Raw genomic sequence first — 23,939 nt, forward strand, 5'->3', positions numbered from 1 at the left:
TGTATACATGTGCGTGTGTTATATATGTGCACGCACACACACACACACACTATCTCTGCCATCAAAGTAGTACTCAGAGTGGCCTATCACACAGACACAATATAATTTACCACAACTATAAAATATTTTTTAAAAAATCATTTACTAACCCCCTCCCCATAAAAATCCATAAACCTTACACTTAAAAACCTGTCCTAAAAACAAACCCTTTGAAATATGCTGAAGAGGTGCAGAGACATCCTAGTGAACTAGCAAGACTGAAACAATGGGTCTTTCCATTCATCTACAACAGATCCTTTAGCGATGCACCTATGGCTGCAACTTCTGTGGCACCCATTCCATTATCCAGGTGCAGAGGGTTAGCAGCCCCTAGATTGTGGCTTTTTGAGCAAACAGCCCCAAGGCGCTTCTCACTGTACACATTAGAGGTGACCGTGCTCTGGGGCGTAGCTCCGCTGAACTATTACAGAAGAGGATGATGAAATGAGAATGTGACACTGCCATGCAGACCAGCAATCCACTCCTTCTTATACCTGATTAGCTCCTCTAATCCCCTTGATACCCGAAACCAACAATGGGATCCAGCAGCAGAGCCAAAGGGATGAGTCGTCAGTGATGCTTAACTAAGTGCTTGGCAACAGCGCAAGAAAGGAGATATCAACCCACCCAGAGGCTCAAGCAGGGAAGGAGCTGGCAGCCACAGAAAGTCACTCCATTTCCCTCCACACAGCTGTGCTCCCTGAAACCCACTTGGAATGTGCAACTCGTAACACCAAGCCCAGGACAGAGACGGAGGGACTCTGAAGCTGGGCTGGCGGGAAGCTCCTCTTGGTGCAATGGCTAGGCTGCTGGTCTGTGGTCAAAACCACGCACTAGCAGCGTGGCCAGAGGGACTCCTGCCTTGTTCAAGAGCAATCATTTTGCTCTTGGCCAAGCAAGCAAATAAGGCTCTCAAAGCCAACCTTGGACTTTCTCCTTCCCTCCCGAGTCACACATTTGGAGGGCCAAGAAGCAACAGTGCCAGCGACGCTGCAACCCATTCAGATCCAGAAGCCTCCAAGGCCCAGTCCTGCTCCCTCCATCTGCTAGCGATGGCAGCAATTAGAGACAACTGCCTCGCTGACACCTGGTCGCCATCGGTTGAATGGAGGCCACCCGGCTCATTCTGCCCAGGCTTCCAAGCAGCTGTCAGATGGCATTAGCTTGTGCCTGCTGAAATCCAAACAGAGTGGAGCCAGAGGAAGGCTTTGGGTCTCTGCTGTGGAAGGTGGGCTGTTGTCCCTGCAAAGGATTTGGGTACTTTCAGAATTCCTCAGCCCCCCAAGCCAGATGGAAAAAGAGACAGTAGCTAGCTAGCAGCATTCCCCCCTCTCTCCCCACAAGGTCAATGCAACTGCAGAGAGGCCAGTGCAATTCAACAACCAAGAAGCAAAGCCTTACCTGGGGTTCTCTGGCCGGTGCTCGCCTTCCAACTGGCCAGGGGGGCGCCCGATATCCAAATGCTGCTCTAGAACTTGCTGCCGGAACTCCGACACCTGGGACTGGCGGTCCTCTTTCTCCTGACGCAGCCGCCGCTGCCGCGCCAGCCACTTCTCTTCCTCGTTAGTGCGCTGGATGAGGAGCGCCGTGCTTGTGCTGCTGCTGCTGGGCAGGGGGAAAAGGCTGTGGTTGGAAATGAGGCTGGGTACTGGATGGTGCGAGGCAGACGACGGGTGCAAAGGATGCTGGACTGGCTTGGGGGTCTGGATAGCAGGAGAATCCTTGGGCTTCTCTGCAGGGATAAAAATGGGGGATGCAAATGCTGAGAGGCAGAAGGCACATTGGGGATCACCGAGCCTTGGGATGCTGCTGTCTGGTCATAGTTCATGTGGGCTGCCCTTGTGTCAGGTCCTGAAGATGCAGCTAGTGCAGAATGCAGCGGCCAGACTGCTCACAGGAGCAACTACTGGCAACGTGTTGCTGCGCTGCTCAGACAGCTACATTGGTTACCAATTTCCCACTGGGCCAGGTTCTTCCGTGAATTCATAAAGCCCTAAACAACTTGGGCCCAAAGTAACTTAAGGACCCCCTGATTCCTTATGCTCCACCTTGATCGCTGAGGTCTTCTGATGGGGCACTTTTGGTGGTCCTATATGCCCCTGAGGTTCAGCCGGTCTTTATTAGGGGCTGAGCCTTTACATGGCATGCCCTGCCCTGTGAAACCTCTTGCCAGCAGAAGCCACTCCTGCTTGTTTTTGGACATCTTCTTAAAAACTGAATTATTCAGACGGGCCTTTCAACCCTGAGATTCTTTGTCAACCAACGCTTCCTGATGTGTTTATTGTTTTGATTGTAATATGGTCTGTATTTTAGTCTGTGTTCCACCTTGTGCATTTTATATGAAAGTGTGGTTTATAAATATTTAAACAGTTCATCTGCTCAGTTCAAATAGCAGTAAGATCTTTGGGGGACATATCACCCAAGCAGTGTCTGTGCCTGTGGCCATGCCTACACTGTTGTGGAACAAATGATCTCAGACAGGACAGGACATCATGGCAGACGGCATCAACATGGTGTCCCTACAGGCTACTGCAACACCCCAAACTATGTTCGGTGCAGAAAGACGCAGACCACGCAAACTGTTCAGGTACATCCAGCAGATTTGTGTGAATCCACAGGTGCAGAGTTGGCCCACGTGTATGTTCATGGAGGTTGATATGCATGAGATAGATACAAGTCCCTCACAGCCAAAGGAATTTGCCTAGGAACCCTGAAAATGTGCCAGTGTTGAAACAAGGGTAAGCATTTTTTTTAAGCTACATTCTGTGCGCTTATTTTGCGGTTCATGTAAATTTGCATACATGTATGTTGACAGTTAATATAATGTTTTGCAGAAGTGGAGCATGGGGGAGGAAAAGCCACAGACATTAGATAGCCTATGGGTCAGATATTTATTTATTTATTAAATGATGGCAGCTATGAATGAAGGGCAAAGATCTGTATAGGGCAGAAGAGCCACTGGAAAGCCCCTCAACTTCGTTGAAAGGCTTTGCCAGAAAGTAATAACAAATTTCAGGTTTTTGAACGGACTTCAGCAGCAGAAACCAGATTCCGCAACTGACTAGCAAGTCCACAGATGTGCAGAACACAGAAAGAATGAAGAAGCTGCTACTAAGAGCTATGTAACTATTAATAGTGTATGCAATGCAAATAGGACATGCTGAAAGAATCTGTGGGAAAACACACCAGATTGTAAGGCCATCCTATGAATGGCCAGCGACTGTCACAGAACCAGAAACCGCACTGTAGTGGGATCAAGATCCACAGATAATCAGCTCGACTGAGGTTTGTTTAAAGTCCCAGGCCCAGGGGCAGAGTCTCAGCCATTTGCTGACAAACAGTCTGCCCTCCCCCATTGCTTGCAAATTTCCAAAAGGAAAGCAGCTTTAGGGACTGTTTCAGGGTTACCTGCTCGGTTTGGCGTTAGCTGTTCAGATGGTTTGACACGCTCTTCTGGTGGGTGACTCCTCAGCCCGTGCAACTCTGATGCTGGTAAGAAGGGGCCTTCCAGGGTTTTGACAATGCTCTGTTCTTTTTCACGTGCTCTTTCTCGCTGCCTCTCCAGCTCCCTCTCCCGCTCTCGCTCCCTCTCTTTCTCCCGCTCCCTCTCCCGCTCCAGCTCCTTTTCTCGCTCCCTCTCCCTCTCCCGTTCTCTCTCCCGCTCGCGGTCAGCTTCCCGCTCTCGCTCCTTCTCTCGCTCCCGTTGCCGCAGTTCTTCATCCATTTGCAGCCTACAAAAAACAAGAGAACAGCACGGCTTAAGACCAAGCCTAACGGGTGAACCCTTCATTTTGTCCCCGAAACAGCCACAATCTTCTAACCGTCAGGGAGTCAGCCCGTACCTCTCTGCAGTCAGGCTGGATATGCGTTCGGACTGAAGCGCAGAGAGAGACGAATGAGACAGCTCGGCGGGGTACCTCACTCCAGACAGGTGGAGGTGCATGGCTGACGGATGAAGGGGTGGGAGGGAGCCAGGAGTTGGAATTGGATAGAAAGGCGAGCGCAGAGCTGACAGGCAGTATGAATCATCCATCCTGTAAAGAGAGGTGTGGTTAGTCTAAAAACTCACATAGCTTTCTTTGAGTTTATCAAATAGATGGAACTGGTGACTGGAGAGGTCTAAATTATCTGCAGGACATTCTAGCTGTGGGATGTGAACTAATCCCTGGAGACCCTGCATGGAGCCACGACAAGGATGCGTGCCCGGGACAGGCTGAGATTGGGACTTCTCCCGCCGCCGCCACCTCCTCCTCTTGTTGCTGCTGCTGGCTGCCCAACTAGCCAGTGCAGACAGAGATGCTGGTGAGGAAGATTCAGAGGGGGCCCCCTCAGAGGCAGGTCCTCCTGGCCACGGGACCAGTCACTGGAGCTATACAGACAAGGCCTCTGATTTTCCCTATTGTGAGGGTCACATGCAGTCCCACATCAACACAACAGCCACTCTTTTTAGCCCCCAGCTGAAGCCCATCCTGCTGTCTGATCATAACCTGCCTCCTGGAAAGATGCTCAGCCTTCAGAACAATGGACACACAGGCCAACCGAGGCTTGAGTACAGGAGCCTTGCAGCTGGTGGGCGCTCCCCCCGCTCCCCCCCCCCCCGGGAGGAAGGAGAGGCAAGAGAGATGGCAGCAAGCCGCACTAGGGGAGCAATAATCTTTTTCCTGATTGTCGCCCTCCTCCATGGTCAACATAATTTCCATTTCCTGACACTTTTATAGAGCAGGGAGGGCAGCTTACGGGCTTCCCTTGGTGAATCCTGACTTTTATACTATGTTTACGTATATGGATATTGTTTATGTATTTTGCTTTGTAAATTAATTTGATTTTTTTATTGTACCTTGTGTATTCTATTGTAAACGGCTTTGAGATCTTTTAGACAGTAAGCGGTCTATAAATGGAAATAATAATAATAATAATCCTGTTTGTGTTGTCTAAACTTCACAATAGGTGCTAAATAAACTAAGAAGACCCTGCTAATAAATGCCACAAGGGAGCCTTCAGATGGTGCGTATCAGCCCACTGCTGGAGGTAACATGCTTTTGAGTATCAGTTGCTGGAAACTGAAGAAGGGAGTGTGCTGTTGTGCTCAGGTCTTGCTTCCAAGAGGTATCTGGTTGGTCAGTGGGAGAACAGGATGCTGGACTAGACAGGCTACTGGCCTGATCCAGCAGGCTCTTATTATGATGGAGAACCTGTGGCCCTCCAGATGTTGTTGGACTACAACTCCCATCATTCCCAGCCAGCTTAGCCAATAATCAGGGGTGATGGAAGTTGTAGTTCAACAACATCTGGAGGGCCACAGGCTCCCCACCTTTGGTGTCTATGGTAGGACTGTGCCTTCAGCTCTGGAGCTGACTCCGCGCAGCTATTGCTGAGGTTTGGGACTACCACCCAGGCCAGCAGTGCGCATCATTTTTTCACCTGCCTGCTCCCATACTTCCAACCAGCCCAGGGGGTGGCACCACTTGCCAGCTCCCTCCTCCTCAGTCTCAATATTGGCCCATGTAGAACTCAGCAGGGAGAAGGAAGGGGACAAAAGTCAGAATTGGTTGGCTCTGCTTGTTATCGGCTCTGGCTCCACCAATTGTTTGGGCCCCCTATCTTCCATCCTAACAGTCCCAATGGGCACCAGCCACCACTGCTTAAAAGCCAGGAAGCATAAAGAGGAAATCAAGAGGAAGGAAGGAAGGAAGGAAGGAATGTGATGGAGGGATGGGGTGGCTTCAAGAGGCGTAAGGGGGGCTGCATAAAATGCGGCTGGGGGTCCATTTGTGACCTGGGCACTGCCAGCCCAACCAGCATGGCATCAGGTCTAAAAGACACACAATTCTTCCAGCTAAGTTTCAGCTTTGGAGAGAATGGAAGGAGAAAAATGAGTAAATAAAGCAAACAACCCTCTTTCTCTCCTACTCCCATTTTTATTTCATATATTTCTATTCTGCCTTACTCCGTAACTTATTTCAAGGTGGCTAACCTTAACAATAAAACAATTACACTAAGAATATACAATATACAGAGGAGATGACCACAGAGTGGAAGGCCACTTCCACTTTTACCTTCAAGTAAAAGTCCTGGGTAAATAAAAACGTTTCCACGTTGTGCCCCAAACTCCTAAAGGGGAGCCACTAAACACATGGACCTCGGAAGGGCATTCCAGAGCTGGGGCAGCCCTACAGAGAAGGCCTCATCCACAGCCTCAATAGGTGGGCATCTGAAGAATGGACTCCCAGGTGACCTCAAGGAACGGGTAGGCCTGTATGTACAGTGTATCTGTACACGTTCCCACACAAATGCTGCATGTTCAAATACACGGCCTCAAAGATGTGGCAACCCTGCTCGTCACAGAAGAAAAGCTGCAGGCAGATTCTGAGGTCCCCCGCAGGCTCTTTTAAAAGACATTTACGTTCCAAGCTCATTGCCAGAGCTCAGCTCTCCACGGGCACAGAGTGTCTTGCTGACCAGGGCATAACAGAAGCTAGGTGGAGGCAGGCACTGCGCAACAGGACCCCATTGAAAGGACAAATTAGCGGGCCAGCATCTGGAGTCCTGCTGCTCCTTTAAGTGATGGCCTGTTGTGCTTTATTACAGCGTGCTCAAGTCCTAGGAGAGTCCTCCATTGTGGACAAGACCCATTCAGACCTATTAGCGATTGGTTCCAATGAACATGCTTGGGTAACTGCCCAAACGGCTCAATCAAATCCTGCCCCCCCAACCTCCCAGAAGACGAAGAGCAGGGCAGACAAAGTTGGCATCATCTCTGGCCCTTACCTGAAGGCCGGGTGAGGGAAAGGATGGTGAGATAGGTAGCTGGGATGGTAGTAAGCAGCTGCAGTGGCTGGATCCAGAGCAATGGGAGGCAGGGAGGACATGCGGAGCTCTTCGGCTGTATGGTAGGGCCGGAAGCTCCGCAGGTAGTCTTCTGTGACCGCGCTGGGAGGCACCACGTGGTGGACAGGCCGCTGGAGGCTGCAAAGGTGGGTAAAAGGGAAAGGAGGGAGACATGTTCAGGATGTTGGCAACAACCCTCCTGAGTGTGGGTTTCCATTGGGGACTGGGAGCCTTTGGTCAGGTCATCTAGTCTCCACAAGCCACACAGCACAAGAGCTGAGTCCCCACTGATGCAGGCAGAAAGGAGGTGGCAAGAGGCACAGCGCATTCCGAAATCAGCTGAGGAGCAATGTTGTTATTATTAGTCACTTGTTACCAAGGTCTCTAAGTGACTTATATTGAAAAACATAAACACATTATTCCTTTAAAAATTCATATAAAATATTAATCATACAAACAAATCATACAAACAGCTGCGGTTCCCACACACACAGAGCCACAGCAAGCTTCTGTAGAGTGCCAACAGCAGAACAAAATCAGCTTCATCCATCAAAAGCCTGGGGGAAAAGGTAAGTGTTTACCTGTCACTGAGAATATGTTGGCAAAGGCACCAGGTGGACCTTGCTGCGGAGAGCATTCCACAGATGGGGAGCCACAACTGAATTTAGGAGGCCGAGCAGTGAAAGCTGCCTCCAGCTCCTGACACACATTTCAAAACAGGTTTTTTTGGGGGGAGAGAATCCAATTGCACACCTACCTGGCACACAGTCACAGAGGACCTCACCGTTATGTGAATCGCTGTATTCCTTTCCAAGTTGTATGCCCCCTCCCCTGTGCCATAGCATGCTCCCAGGCAGACTCCTTGGGTAGGGGGGAATAAACAGCAACATGGCTGCCCCTTTAAAGCAGGACTATCTCCTTCCACACATGCTCAGTCTATTACACGTGATGCACAATACTGTGCTGCTGCAACTGAAAAAGGGACTTGGGCCTCCTCCAAATGTTTTGGACTACAGCGCCCATCAGCCCCAGCCAGCACTGGCTGGGGCTGATGGGAGCTGTAGTCCAAAACATCTGGAGGGGCTGGCAAAGGCCACTGTCCCGCATGCCTGTTTCCTCTCTCCAGAGCATCCACTTACTTGAGAGGTGGGAAGCGAGAGTCCTGAACGATGGAGTTAGGCGGGATCCCGAAAGAATAAGGCGTCCCCAGCAGGTGAGAAGGGACAGTTGGGCCACTGGCTTTCTCCTGGGGTAAGGGGGCCTCCGCCATGAGGCGGTCCCTGCTGCTGCTGTTTCCGCCGCTGCTTCGTGACCCAGCTTCCTGCTATGAGGAGAGAAAATAAAGGAAAGCATGACCAATTATATCCTTGCAGTGCACTTGGGCTGGGGGGGGGAACTGTAAGGGACCCAGAGTGCCCCGCTGTGTCTGGGTAGACACAAAAATCATTGCTACCTGCTGCTGACTCAAAGGGGAGGGTCTTATGTGGCCCTCTAGATCAGGGTTTCCTAAAGTGATCAGTATTACACCCCTAGGATTAATGGGAGTGTCCAGGTGATGAATAAAGACCTGGGAGTTGAAAGGTAGTCAAAAAAGACCTAGGGGAGGAAAGGTGTAATGCAAAAAACTGTAATTAGGAACTATTAGCCTCACGGGACATGTACAGAGTGCACCCCCCTTTCCAGTGAGGAACCTCTGCATTTAGTCAGATGGTTCCATAATGCAACAGCATTCCTTATTTTTCAAAACATTTTATGATTCCTAGTAATGGTGATTGATGATTAATAAATGTTGGTTTTATATTGATATTTCTTGACTTTACTGCATTTGCATTCCTAAGAACTTGGGCTGGAGTCAATGCCAATTTGATATGCTCATCAATGGGTCAATGAACTCATCCGTTTGGGAAACCTTGCTCTAAACATTGTTGGACTACAAGTCCCATCCGCCCCAGCCAGTGTGGCGGACAGGGATGATGGAAGTTGGAGTCCAGCAATGTCTGGAGAGCCACAGATCCCCCAATTCGATTTATCTGTTTCCCATTCATGAATGAAGATTGCACTTCATGTTGCAGGCCTCACGTCCTGGTATGCTGCAAACCCCAAACACACCAAGGTCTTCTTTGATCTAAAAAGGGCTTTACAGTGCTGATCAATGCCACATCCCTGCCATTATTCAAGGAGTGGTTTGACCCTCCAGATGCTGCTGAACTACAACTCCTATCAGCAAGCATGGTCAGTGGCCAGGGATGATGGGAGTTGCAGTTCAGCAACATCTGGAGGGCCAAAGGTTCCCCCCACCTGCTGGATTCCAATTGGACAGACTGAGGACCAACACTGGGCTGGTCTGAAGCCACACAAGCAGTCTGTGATCCAGTTGGATCTCAATTCCAATTAAAAACACAATCTGAAGGTGCAAGCACTAATGGTTAGTTGACTACAATGGGACCCACTTCCATGAAACATGCATAGGATTGGGCTGTCAAGTGTATTTGCATGCAGAAGCCGTAAATTGCCTTCAAACGGGGCCACAGCTCAGTGTTAGTGCAACTGCTTTGCATCAGGAAAGTCCCAGGTTCAATCCCCAGCAGCATCTCCAGGTAGGCCTAGGAAAGACTCCTCTGTCTGAAACCCTGAAGAGCCGCTGCCAGTCAGTGTAGACCAGCATCTCCCAACTAGTGGGCCACCAGATGTTGTTGGACCACAATTCCCATCTTTCCTGACCATTGGCAATGCTGGCTGAGGCTGATGGGAGTTGTGGTCCAACAACATCTGGTGGCCCACTAGTTGGGAAAGGCTGGTGTAGACAATACTGCCCTAGATACAATGGCCTAACAGTATAAGGCAACTTCCCATTGTTCCTATGAATGGAATGAATGTCAATTATTATCACGCCGTAACACAGAATTTGGGCCAAATTTGAATTAAGAAGTTATATCGTTTATGGGAAGGGCCGGAGCTCAGTTGCATGCACAAGGTTCTGGGTTGAATCCCTGTCACCTCCAGGTAGGGCTAGGAACATCCCGTCTGCAACCCTGGAAAGCCACTGTCAGTCACGGTAGCAATGGTGGCTGGTGCTCCCTTGGGACTGACAGAGTGGAAGGCAGAGAGACCAACAGCAGGTGAAGCCAGAGCCAATGACAGGTAGAGCCACTTTGTAACTGGTTACAAGTAAGAAGGCAGGCAGGAGGGAGCTAGCTGAGATCAGTGGGGCACTGCCCCATTTGCCCTTAATGACCAGCCTCCGATGTGCTGTAGGCCATACTAAGCTCGATGGACTAATGATCTGACTTGGTATGAGGCAGCTTCCTATGTCTCTACGAACCTCGCTCTGGCTATTCATCTTAACAGCTGTTCCCAGGGACAGTGGAAGAGAACAGGGAGGACTGCCATTTTTCATGCAAATTGGTGTTCTTGGCAATGCAGGCCTGAGGTTCACATTACAAAAGCACAGCAGCAAGAGCGTCAGGTGTGACAATTCCCTTAGACAATTAAATGGCAGTGCCCCATGTTATACAGCACTCTGCTCTTAAACCCATTCATTTGGAAGCAAGTCACATTTGATAGCCGTAAAGCCAAGCAAATGTGCCTGGAAGGGTTAGGACCACTTCATGTTTTCACAGCCCCACAAGGAGGCCGCCAAAAATGGCTTACAAGCAATCCACACAGTGGTCATAACATTTCCTGTGGAAATGGTCTTGAACTTGCTTGTAAAACTGGGTTTTCTACAACATTCTCAATTATAGATCACATCAAATCCAGGTGTGGTATTCAAGTACTCAGGGTAGACCCACTGAAGTTAATAGAAATTCCTAACTTAGGTTCATTAATTTCAATGGGTCTCCTTCGAGTAGGACTTAGTTGGACACAACCCCAGAAGTCTTAGAAGGGATAGAAATGGAAAATTTTACTTGCCCTACAAGTCATAGACAGAATCTATGTTTTTCAAAAGGATCTTTCAAAGTCACTTTGCAAAATGTTTAGAATTTGTGTTCTGATACATTGCAAAATGTGTGCAAAATTTTTTTCATTTCATTCCTATTGCTTTGTCGCTCTTTCATTTATTCCGGCTTAGCTGAAAAATAAGGGACCAATCGTGACTACCTTCCAATCTACTCTACATGGATGTGAGACTTTCAGGGGCTCCAGGGCATGTACTGCATGGAATGGATGTGCCCAGTTGAACTTCCACGTTCAGAGGCAATATACTAATTACTGGTGAAACAGACAATGGGGGGGGGCTCTTGCATTCACCTCCTGCTTGCAGAGACTTTCCAGAGGCAATTAACTCATCACTGCTGGAATCAGAACACAGGGCCCCTAGCAGGGCTTTTCTTACGGGTCTATTTGGGGCCAGGTCCTGCAATGTGCCAGAGATTCACATTCAATGCCGAGAGAGGCCGCTCTGTCTTTGGACCAGCTACAGCTTTCCCCTGTCTTCTCCCCTGAAAGAGACTCTATGCCAGCCATTCCTGGAGTCTGGCATCAGCTGGGATGGCAGCTGCTCATATGCCATGTTGGATATTCTGGCAATAGCGATGCATGCACGAAAATTGACAGAGGGCATTAGGAAGCTGGCATGGCCACTGGTCGGTGACCAGCCATTCCCTAAAGTGGCCAGCCCTGGCATCAGCTGTGCAGGCAGCTGCTCGCCTTTTGCTGTCCTAGCTATCCTGGCAACATCAACACAAGAAAACTGAGGAAGGAAAAACAGCATCTGGTTTGGGCCTGCCCTGCCCCCCTCCCGCTCCCAGAAACTTCGGCGCTCAAGACAGACCACACGCTCTCTGGGCAAGAGAAGAAGGAAGTCCTGGCCAAGGAGCCCAGGAGGTTCAGAGATTGCCTTTCTCATCGTGGTGCCTTGCAGATGCTTTGGACTACAACTCCCATCAGCCCCAGCTTGCCACGTAACTTAATAACTAAGTTGTGACATTTTCAGATTACTACTTATGGGGGTACACATCCACTCTCCCTGGCTCCACATCCTACCAGTTACCAATTTCCTACAGGGCCAGGTTCCAGATTCTTGTATTAATTCACAAAGCCCTAAACAACTTGGGCTGAAAGTACCTTAAGGACCCCTTGATTCCTTATGCTTCGTGTCAACGGCTGGGGTCTTCTGATGGCATGCTTGTGGTGGTCCCACATGCCCGACGCTCAGCTGGCCTTTACTGGGGGGAAGGGCTGAGCCTTTCGTGTGTGGCAGGCCCTGCCCTGTGGAACTCCCTGCCAATAGAGGCTCGACAGAGGCTAACCCTGCTTGTTTTTAGACATCTGCTAAAAGCTGCATTATTCAGACAGGCCTTTCAAACTTGAGATTCTTTACCAACCAGCTCTTATTGATGTGTCTGACATTTTTAGAATTGTTTTTACTGTGTTTTTAGGCTGCACACAGTGTTGTGATCTTGGTTAAAGGATTATGTTGTTGTTGTTATGTGCCTTCAAGTCAATCACGACTTATGGCGACCCTATAGCATCTGTCGTGAACCACCCTGTTCAGATCTTGTAAGTTCAGGTCTGTGGCTTCCTTGATGGAATCAATCCATCTCTTGTTTGGCCTTCCTCGTTTTCTACTCCCTTCTGTTTTTCCCAGCATTATTGTCTTTTCTAGTGAATCATGTCTTCTCATTATGTGTCCAAAGCATGATAACCTCAGTTTCATCATTTTAGCTTCTAGTGATAGTTACGGTTTAATTTGTTCACACCCAATTATTTGTCTTTTTCGCAGTCCATGGTATCCGCACAGCTCTCCTCCACCACCACATTTCAAATGAGTCATTTTTCTCTTATCCGTTTTTTTCACTGTCCAACTTTCACATCCACACATAGAGATTGGAAAGCTAAAAAAGAGGACCTGCCTATGAACTGTTGTGAGCCTACAGAGGTCCTCCAGAGAAATAACTGCCTCAATCACTGCTCAATTTCTCAGGGCAGTTCATTTCAATATATGCAGATTTCAGTGTGTCCATTGCTTGCTACTGATGTCAAGCTGTAGCACTGAAATAAGAACGACGTTAAAGTGAGCTGCCACCCAATCAAACCCAAGCAGAATTGAAGGCGTAGTTATGCCACACACAGATCTTTGGATTTCAAATCCCACAATGGAGTGATTTCAACCTGCATAATGAAGTTTAAAAACACAGTAACTTGGAACTGTAAGAGTCCTCACAGTTGATTTCAGGAAGGCACTGGGCCAGGGTGTTAATATCATGCTTACTTGGCTTGAGAAGACCTTAACACTTATATGTGCCAAGATCTGGGAGAGAGAGAAACAGAAACTGATTCAGCTAAAGACAAGAAGAAAAGTGTGACTGAGCTGGACTTGAACTGGTTTGCCAAGATCAAACACTGCCCATCACATCACACCCAATTTAAAACAATGCAGGCCAACAAAGTTACAGTCACCAGCAAGGTCAGAGTGGGAAAACAGGGGCTCTGCCTACTGCCCCCAGGTGGTCCCTTCATTTCTAAGAGGAGAGATTCCTTGAAACAGTGCATGGCATTTAAAGAACATAGCAAGATGGGAAGCTGCCTTAGACTGTGTCAGACCATCGGTCCATTTAGCTCAGTATTGCCTACACTGACTGGCAGTGGCTCTCTGGGGTTTCAGAAAGAGGTCTCTTCCAGCCCTACCCGGAGATGACGGAAACGGAACTTGGGGATTTCTGCATGCAGAGCTATGGTAAGACAATATAGGAGACATTAGAAGCTGCCTTATATGGAGTCAGAACCTTGGTCCATCTAGCTCAGGCCTGCCAACACTGACTGGCAGCTGCTCTCCAGGGTTCCAGGCAGGACCTGCTCCTAGCCATGCTTAGAGATGCTGGGGATTGACCCTGGGACCTTCTGCAAGCAAAGCCGACGCCCTACCGCTGAGCTACGGCCCGTCCCTGAAGGCGCCAGGGCAAAACTCTAAGCCATCCCTATCCTATTTGACCTTTCTCCATTACAACATCCAGCTTGGAGCTGAGGCTTGCCTTATTGGTCCGCAAGGTCCTGTAAGGCAAGCAAGGAGCGGACACTGCTAAGAGCTGAAAGTAGCCGGCCTGGGGAACGTGCCACATGGGAAAAGGAACGAGGACCTCCAGACTCTGCCTGCTCCTCTTGGCCACCCCGGGCAATATCAAAGCACAGGAACACAGGAAGCTGCCTTATCCTGAACTTGACCATTGGTCCATCTAGCTCAGTACTGTCTACACTGACTGGCAGCGGCTCTCTAGGGTTCCAGGCAGGAGTCTCTCCCAGCCTTACCTGGAGATGCCATTAGGTATTGATCCTGGGACCTTCAATCCTCAGCATCTCCAAGCAGGCCTGGCAGAGCTACTGAGCAACAGCCTTTCCTTACAAATTAAATATCAGTCATCTCATGGGCTTCTTTGGCTTGCAGGACTCCTTTGACGGGATTCTCCTCACTTAGCATGTGGAAGGAAATCCCGTTTGGTGAACCGTTCGCCTCCTGAGAATCTGCCACATTCCCGGCCAGAACGCTGACCTTAAGCCAGGTCACATTCCGGTAAGGTGGCATGTTAAAATGCTGGCACTGGCCGCCTTTGCTGAGCCCACAAGTCAGCTGGGTCCATTTCATGCGTACTTTGCCTGGCAGAGAGCCAAGCGGCCCTTGAAAGCTCTCCCTGGCCCCTTTAAAAGGATAAAAACCTCCTAATGGCTTCAAGGGAGATGCAAGAGGAGGGCTCTGCTCAGCAACACTCTGGATGTGTGCCCAGGTGGCAGCGGGGGGGGGGGGAACCCACACAAGTTCATGGATGTCAAAATCTGCAGACCCCCTTCCCTCTCTCCAATTCTAGCCTCTTTCTCTCACTTAGTCTCCTTTTAAATAGATCCTGATCCACTAAAACAGAACCAAGATCCAGGGTGGAATAGCAGACAGAGTGCCAGGCTTGCGTGCAAGAGACATTAACTACAATCTGAATTTGGGGCAGACTGGGAATCTTAAGATTTCTGTGAAATGAACAAAAAGCAGCAACTTTCTAGCTCTTGTCCCCAAAACATCTGGTGAAATCTTGGGATGGAGGCTCCAGAGCCCTGGTAAGGCTTTTGTAAGTATTACTTCTAGCCGCTGACTCTTATAAGCCACCTGTTCCAAATCTCCAAGCCTTCCCATTTCCCAGTGCTTGGAAAAGTAGTTACGATTAAACACATGCGCACATGCGCCTCAGATCTTGAAAGCACTATATGTGAGGCAGAGCAACGAGATGCACATTTGCATTGCTTATTACAACTGCAGGATTTGTCTCGGTCCCAGGTGTTATGTTTGGCCAGCATTTTCATTCACCGTCAGAAACAGTGCCTTGAGACCACAGCGGATGTTGCCTCATGGATGGGATAGGTGTTCTGCTGGGCTGCCTGATGCCCAACCAGTTCCCCCTTGGGACAGGGCTGCTGATCTGAGCTACTGAAAGAGCCTGGCCGCTCTTTCTTGCAAGCCATCCTGCCCTGCTTTGCAGGGAACTCCCATTTAATGACTTTCCTGCTGAAAGGCCAATTTCCTCCTCAGCACCTGGTGACACCCCAGGATTTCTGCAGGATGGTAGACAGGCTCTGCATGAGTCCTCTTGATTATCAGCTATATGGAGATGAGGCCAGGGAATCAGTGGATGACTAACACTGGATTGCTGCAATGCACTTTATGTGGGGCTTGACCTGGAAACTGTAGTTAGTAGTGCAGAATGCTGCAGCATGGTTGCTGACAGGAGTGAGATGCTGCTAGCATACAACACCTCTGCTCAGAGATCTGCGCTGCTTCCCGATTTGTGACACGGCCAAGTCCAAGGTGATGATGCTATTGCCCTTAACAGCTTGGGACCAGTTTACATAGGGGATCGCCTGATCCCAGATACTGATGTGTTTTAATATCTCTTAAATTGACTACTGTTTCATCTTTTTAATGTTTTTAACTACTTGTTTTTAATTGTTTTATGAATAATTTTAAGGAGTCTTATAAACTGCTTAGAGGTGTGTGTGTGGTTTTCTTTACAATCAAGCAATATATAAATTTTGTTAAATAAAACATATAACAAAATAATCCAGGTCACAGAGCTACAGCAAAAGACCGCGCGCACGCTCTGTTTCGCGGTTATAGCAGGGGTGGCAAGAGGGACACAGGTGGAACGCAAGAGGACTGGAGGAAGTGAGAGAATCATTTCAGCACTGACCTGGTCTAGCCTAATGGAAACCTCTCCTATGGCTTGAGCTAGTCATTCATCCAAACCTTAGGAACTCTCCACATGCCATGCAAAGACCAATTCTTCTATCCGTGAAAGCCAGGTTTTGCTATGCTTGATTGCTTGCCAATTGTCAGGGATCTTTGTGAGTGCCAGTGTGGTGTAGTGGTTAAGGTATTGGACTACGACCTGGGACACCAGGGTTCGATTCCCCACACAGCCATGAAGCTTGCTGGGTGACCTTGGGCCAGTCAGTGCCTCTCAGCCTCAGAGGGAGGCAATGGTAAATGTAAATGTACTGCCTTCAAGTCAATTCCGACTTATGGCGACTCTATGAATAGGGTTTCATGGTAAGTGGTATTCAGAGGGGGTTTACCATTGCCTTCCTCTGAGGCTGAGAGGCAGTGACTGGCCCAAGGTCACCCAGTGAGCTTCATGGCTGTGTGGGGAATCGAACCCTCGTCTCCCAGGTCGTAGTCCTGCACCCCCTCTGAATACCGCTTACCATGAAAATCCTATTCATAGGGTTGCCATAAGTCGAGATCGACTTGAAAGCAGTACAACCAACCAACCGTCAGGGATCATCAGTTGATGTCCCCTGGATGGAAGCTAATGGCTGGCTCCTCTGCCTTTGACACCTTTCAGCTTGGTGGGAGAAGGCAGGAAAACATTCCCGTTCCACTCTGGATTTGCTTTGTTTTGTTGAACAGGACTGAAAGCAGTGACCCACACTGTAGCTTTCGCAGACAGCTGATGCAGGATCAGGTTTTTCTGCCTGCCCGGTGAGCACCAGGGAAGCTGCTTTATACCAAGTCAGACCATTGGTCCATCTGTTGTCAAGATCCTGATGATACACTTTACCCTTAAATTTGGACTACCTCTTAGCAACTAACACATCTAGCTCAGTATTGTCTACACTGACTGACAGCAGCTCTCCAGGGTTTGAAGACAGGGGTTTTGCCAAGCTCTACCTGGAGATGCCAGGGATTGACCCTGGGACCTTTTGCATGCACAACTGATGCTCCACCACTGAGCTTCCCCAATAGCACCAAGAGGCAACAGGTCTCTCATCCAAAGTCCTGTAGCGCTCCACCTTTGGATGTCTCACCTTACAGGGTCATAAGGAGAACTTAACTATATCCTTATGAAACACAAGCTCCCAACTTATGCGCAACTGAGGCTTCTACAAGCCTGGAACCTGAAGCCGGAGGGAGCAGCTCCGTTTCGCCTCACCTGCACTTCCCAAGGCGGGCCACACGCCTTCATGTCCCCAGAGAGTGTGGCACCTTGAAACATGCACCACAGATCAGGATTAAGCAGCTCCTTGCCAGGTGCCATCGGGAGAACTGCCTCTATCAGTCAAGTGTGTTTACTAAATACAACCACAACAAACACTCCCGCAAACAACTGAGAGCTCCTCAAGACTTTCATAATCTCTTCAGAAGATACATCGGCCATAATTAATTCAAAGAGATGGGCCCGCTGATTGGAATTTTTAATGAGCAGAAACATCTGCTCGCTCTCCGAGCGCGACGCGTGCCTGGAGTGCCACACAGCCGGCCCTCTTCCGCAGCCAGCCAAGCCTGACCTTCTCCAGAAGGCCCAACTGGGAGACAATGATGTGGGTGCAGCAAGGGTGGAGGGTGGGGAGAGAAGAGGGCAAAGGGAGATGGCAAGCTTGCAAACATGGAGAACATTGTTGAGCGTGTCCAAGATGGAGCACAAGGGACTGCAATGAGGGAGGTCATCCCGTCAAGGAAAAAAGAGGAGAGTGGAGAGGGCTTGCTGCAAGTGTAGGAAATGGGGGAGGCCTTGCTTGTTTTGCACAAGGCTTGTTTTTGCATACACATAAAAATCACCAGCGTGCCTTGCGTGCCGATCCGTTTACACCAGGCCTGCCTGTGATGAGGAAACTGAGTAGCAGAAGGGAAGGGTTCTCTCCTGCCTTGAGGATTTACTGGCTGCTTTGTTCCCCAGAGCCATTAATCACCCCGGGAGGATACAGACACCTCTGGAGCCTGAAACAGCCCAGCAAATATAAATCCACCACCCTTTTGATAGCAGCCATAAAATAAACAGGTTAGTCAAGCATTTCATTGGAGGCAGGCAGGAAACAGACCCAGGCCCGCTGCAGAAAGCAGCATCAGCACACCACACCAGCGGAGGCCCTTTGGAGAAAGATGACGAGGTGGGAGGGGAGGGTCTCCTGACAGAAACAAGGGGCAGGGAAAACTGAGCCCTGCAAAAGGTCTTTTCCCATGATGGTGCTAGCTAAGTGTGAGAGAGCCAATCTCAGTGGGGGCTGGTGGGTCACAGTCAGTGTAATCAGCTCCAGGTTTTAGTCTGAATGTTCAAAAAGCTGTCCAAGGTGCTGAAAGCTATTCCCAACCTAGGTTCAGCACTTTGGACAGTTCCTTGAAAGTTCTGACTAAAGCCCAGAGCAGATTCTACTGCCCCACTGACATGGAGCCACCAGCCGTCACTGCCCAATCCTGAGGGCAAAACAGGTCCTGCTGAGCGACATAATTTGGCACTGGCTTAGCCTACTTTGGCACTGTGGTGGAGAGACTTTAAATCAAGTGCGGGGAACCTCTGCTCTCCAGATGTTGAACTATGACTCCCATCATCCCTGGCAACTGGCCATACTTCTTGGGGCTGATGGGAGCTGTAGTTAAGCAACAACTGGCGGGCCAAAGATTCCCCACAACTGCTTTAAATGCATCAAGCTGGGAGCTGGATATAGAGTGAAGCATCACACCACGCCACTTGAGAACCAGTGAAGTGTAGGGTTACATTGCTTGGCTAGGACCTGGGCAACCAGGGTTCAAATCCCCATAAAGCTCACTGGGTGACTTGGATCAGCCACAATCTGTCAGCCTAACCTACCTGACGGGGTTGCTGCATGGATAAAAAAGGGAGGAGAACCGTGTCTGCCTGCCACCTTGAGCTCCTTGGAGGAAAGGTGGCATAGAAGCATAAAAATACATAAGTAGCCACAGAATTCTGTCCAGATCCATGAAACTGACATTCTTAACAAGGCAATTCGGCTATGCTGGTTGCCCTAGCTAGATTATGGTCACACAAAGGGCTTTCTCAGTTGTATTTTGCAGAGTTCTTGGCTCTAGTCGAGCAAGGGTGGTGAACCTGCGGCTCTCCAGATGTCATTGGACTCCTTCCCCAATCATCTCTGGCCACTGGCCATTTGGGCCTTGGCTGATGGGAATCCATCCACATCTGAAGAACCCGATTCCCCATTCCTGTAGGAGAGGGAGACTTCTCTTCAAAGTCCCGGAGAGCTGCTGCCAGTGAAGATAAAAGTATACTCAATCAGATGAGCTGCTGGCTAAGGCCAGCAAAAGAGCTCTTATTGCCAAATGGGCAAAACGGCCAAAAGGTGGCACCTGCTCAAGAAAGGTGGACAGCAGGCTCTGGGCAGGCTGCAGAAACATTGTCTGCAACGTCTTTGGTTTTCAGCAGTGGCTTCATATTCAGCTGCAAGGATGAAAGGAAAGAGTGCAATGAAATGGCGGGGAGGCAGAGCATGGGAAGATCAGTCATTCTCTGGTGATTAGGGTGCAATCTCTGCCAGTGAGACCACGGGACATGCCCTATTAGCTTTAAAATAGACAATTCTTCATTCTATGCGGCCTTTCAAAAGACTCTATATTATCTTTGAAAAACCGCTCACCTCTGATGGATTGGCGCCAGCAGTGAGCTGCCACTTTGATTTTAGCATTTCAGAGCTCCAAGTGCCTCATCTCTCTCCTCCCCCTCCTCCCCCATCTTATTTTACCACGTTACTGACTCCCCATCCGCCAGAAAAAGAATTAAAGCGTCAATCAAACCTCTGTACTAGGATGGATAGGCCAGATCATCTGTTGAGTCAGACCCGGTTCGCTCTGCCCAGAGTGCTCCCTGGTGGCATTAGAGCTTCATTAGTGGCAAATTGCTGAAGCAGGAATATTATTGCCATCTCTCAAGAGATGTATTCCAAAGGAAACAGAGGGTTTTCTTCAAGAGTGATGGACTTTTGCAGAAATGGGGGAGGAGTGGGGCTGAGACAGCTGGCCCACTGAGAACCATGCACTGGAAACCTCAAGACTGGACTACTACAATGCACTCTAAGTGGGGCTGCCCTTGAGATTGGTCCGTGAGCTGCTGCTGGTGCACAACACAGCAGTTACGTTGTTGTTGAGTGGAGCAGCCTCCCATGAGAACGTGACAGCACTCTTAAAAGAGCTGCTCTGGCTTGCCAATCTGCTACCAGGCCAGGTGTAAGTAGTGATTCATAAAGCCAATACTCCCCCCCCGTCGTCTCATATAGACCTGCCTAGTCACTAATGAAGCCCTCCTGATTTTGTCACAGCCTTGAGGTCCACCTTGCCAAGGGGAGGGCCTTTTTGGTTGTGACATCCAGCCAATGGGACAACTACCTCTCACAGTGCTTTGGTTTAGGTGCTTGCTTAAAAAAAACCTTGTTTGTCCACCCAGGGTCCTTACAAGCTATTAATACTGGCTTCTTGTGATTTATCCTGATCCTATATAGATGCTGCTTTGTTCATTCTTTGCTGGGTTTTTTCTTTTTGAATTTTTATTACTGTGAGCCATCTTGAGATTTCTCATGAAAGGCAGTAAGGAGAAAAGTATTTTAATTAAATAAATAGAGCGGGACTAGGCTCCCTGGAGAGGATGAAGACACAGGTGAGCTGCCAGAAAGACCAGCTGGTTTATGTATCTCAAGCTCAGTGCTGTCTACTGGGAGCGGCAGTGCTTCTCCAGGGTTTCAAGGCAGGACAGTCTCTTCCCAGCCTTTCCTGAAGATGCCAGGGATTGAACCTGGGACCTTCTGTGTGCAAAGTGGATGCTCTGCCACTGAGCCACGGCCACTCCTTCCTTGAGCCTCCTCCTCTCCTAGTCAATTAAAGCCCACTGCACTCAGAGGGCATGCCCATAATCACAACATCGCTACCACATGCTACACATAGCAATAAGCCACACTTGGTTGACGTAAGCCGGGTTTTTTTTTAAAGGTCAAATAATGAAAAAAGAAGAATATGATCGCAACACAACAGAAAGAGGGTGGCAGGCAGCAGCCTCGCTGAGCAGACCTAAGCTAGCTGCCTCTCCTTTTCATCACAATCAGAGCTCAGGGCATGTGTGTGTGTGTTTTCCCTTTGCTGGGGCATCATCTGTGCTGCTTCCAAGCGCCAGGGGTCCAGCTTCCCCTCCCTCCCCTTTTCTCTTTGTGGTTTAATTAGTATTTCCAAGAGCTGTGATCCCGCTGGGAAGTCTGGGTAAAATACAAGGGGAGGAGAACCCTAACAATGATTCTTAATTAGCAAATGCTGACGCTCCCTGCTGCCCGTGGTGTCTGCAAGGGAGGAAGAGGGGGGTGCATGAAGCGCGGGTGGATGAGGTTGGCGGGCTGGGCAATGGCGGCCACCACAGCAGGGCCCCGGAGGACAGCCTTGCGTGGGTAGATCACAGGCGGCATTTGCCTGCTTCCTGACCCCTTTGAGCGCACTCGGCACTTGACCCAGACACCAACGCAGACGGCGTCATTTCCCCCCAGCAGCCGGGGGGACATTTGCGATGGATGCAACATGTTGCTTTGCACCACCAAGCGCTCAATAAGCAGGCCTTGCCCTTCTCTGGAATCAATCGGCTCTTGTGGCTCAACAATAAGAAACAGGAAGTCTTTTGAGCCAAGCGGAGTCCCATGCCACATTCAGTCTGCTTGGCGTCTTGACAGCTGCTGCAAGGGAAGGTGCACGGTGGCAGCAGCAGCAACAAGTAATGCAATGCCAGTTGTGAGGCAGCTGAATCCGCACAGCTGCAACTCTGCACAGCAGGACAGAATCCTGGGACGCTAAGACAGGGATGAAGAATTGCATGCAGTCCACGGGCTGCATTTCCTGTTAGGCAACCTTCTAGCCACATGCGAATGGTGGACGGGACCAGAAGCAAAAGTGGGCAGAGCAACACAGTTTAGTTTCCTCACACTTCCCTCTCTGCTCTCCATTCGGGCAAGCAAGAGGCATTTATCAGTGGTCAAGGACACACTGTAGCCAGGGAAAAACTCTGAAGGAGGTCGCAAAGCATCCCCAGTGAGGGATGTGGGCTGGGGAGAGTCCCAAGGGGCAGACAGAGAGGCCTGGAGGACCTGTATTTGGCCCCCAGGCCTGAGGTTCCCCATCCTTGCCCTATAAGGACAGGCTGAAAGACGCGGGCATGGTAAGCCTGCAGAACAGAAGATCGGTGTGTGTGTGTGGGGGTAACATTCTTCAAGTTCTTGGAGGGTTGGCTGCCACCTGGAAGAGGGGGAAGGGCTACAGCTGCATGGGGGGCACCTGCTTTGCATGCAAAGGGTCTCAGGTTCAGGTAGAGCTGGAGGAGAGCCCTGCCTAAAACCCTGAACAGCTGATGCAGTCAGGGTAGACCATGTCACGCTGACTCAGTCTAAGGCAGCGTCCTCTTCCCCGAAGGGGGCAAAGACTCGTTCCAGTCAAACGTCAGAAGAACCTCTGTTCTATAGATGGCTGTTTCCCTAGAGGGGTGGGCGGGCTCTCCCTCGCTTCAGGCAGATTCGGGACAGCCATTTGGAGAGGGTGCCCAAACGTTGGATTCCCCGCTTCGAGCAGGGGAGTGGACAAGACGGCCGATGAGAGCCCCTGCAACTCTATCATTCTAAGAGAACATCCCACTCTAAGGTGACCAAGAAATGGAACCGGGGGGGGGGCTAGGTAGATGAAGGGGCGGGGCTAGGCTGAGAGGCACAGGCTGGATGCTGGGGTCACTGGGGGTCAAGCAGAAGTCACCCTTCACCCTGGGGGCAGTGTCCTCCTTTCCTTGCCCCCCTGTAAGAAGCTGTAGGGGGAAAGAAGAGCTCTGTAGTGAGTACAAAACCTGCCTCCCAGCCCTAGCTCAGGAAACCCACAGGAGGGTGCCATGTGCCTGCCTTTGCATGGAGACATGCCAGGTCAGAACTTCAGCCACATTACGTAGCATAACGAGGCGACCGAATGAATTAGAAACAGAGGAAGCTGCCCTATATTGAGCCACTCCGTTCTTCCATCTTGCTCAGTAGAGTCTACACTGGGTGGCAGCGGCTCTCCAGGACTTCAGGTAGGGGACATCCCCAGCCTTGCTTGGATGTGCCGAGGTTTGAAACTGGAACAGTCTGCAGACAAGGCAAGCAGCTTTGCCACAGAGCCACAAAGCTCAGAAATGCCACTCCAGAAATGTCCTGCCACATACAAAATCCCTCCCAGCAACAGAAAAGTAGCCTATCAGGGAGAAACATTCCAGCCCAGGCTTTTGTTAGTTGGAGACACAAATCTGACAGCAGTTTTTGCCAAAGGATTAGAAACTGAGGGGGCATATCTTATTTCAGCCATTGCTAACCTGGCACCCTCTTTTGGACTACAACTCCTATCAGCCCCAGCCAGCACAGCTGATGGGAGTTACTGTCCAAACGAGGGCGCTAGGTTGGCAAAGGTTGTCTTATTCTATTAGGGAAGATGGATTTCCCTTGGATCTGCCTACAGTTTCCTCCCCCTCCTCCTCCTCCCGTGCTTTGGCTCTGTTTCCCCATCCACGATTCTTTCCCAAGTCCTTTCCAGGGACAGGGGAGCCCACCGCACCCAAACCCCTCCAGAGATGGGCAGTGCACATGTCCCCATGGAATCGTTACCTGCCAACCGTCACTTCTCCGGACGCCATTCACAGTTTTGGTGGGTGCGATGGTCACGACCGGAGGCGTGTTCGGCACTGTGTGGCCTCCTGGGGGGACAATCAGTGGCCCCATGGATCCTCGCTTGGGAGTGCTTGCAGGGGAGCTGTGGTTGGTGGCTGGCGAGGAAACGGGAGAAGACTCGCTGCTTATTGAAGACC

At 49.9% G+C, this 23,939-nt stretch overlaps 1 protein-coding gene across 8 annotated transcripts in view; it reads right to left on the reverse strand.

Annotated features, from left to right (window-relative positions):
• GSE1 (Gse1 coiled-coil protein) overlaps window positions 1–23,939 on the reverse strand; it is a 428,843-nt gene that overhangs the window by 19,886 nt on the left and 385,018 nt on the right. For all 8 annotated transcript variants that reach the window (XM_061594424.1, XM_061594423.1, XM_061594431.1 and 5 more), the window contains 6 exons: window positions 23,740–23,939; window positions 8,007–8,191; window positions 6,808–7,005; window positions 3,882–4,073; window positions 3,448–3,770; window positions 1,441–1,771 (listed from right to left, as the gene is read on the reverse strand). In XM_061594424.1, the coding sequence (XP_061450408.1) occupies window positions 1,441–1,771; window positions 3,448–3,770; window positions 3,882–4,073; window positions 6,808–7,005; window positions 8,007–8,191; window positions 23,740–23,939 (1,429 nt within the window). The remainder of the gene's footprint in view (window positions 1–1,440; window positions 1,772–3,447; window positions 3,771–3,881; window positions 4,074–6,807; window positions 7,006–8,006; window positions 8,192–23,739) is intronic.

This window comes from Rhineura floridana, chromosome 13, assembly GCF_030035675.1.
Source record: "Rhineura floridana isolate rRhiFlo1 chromosome 13, rRhiFlo1.hap2, whole genome shotgun sequence".
NCBI classification, from domain to species: Eukaryota; Metazoa; Chordata; class Lepidosauria; order Squamata; family Rhineuridae; genus Rhineura; species Rhineura floridana.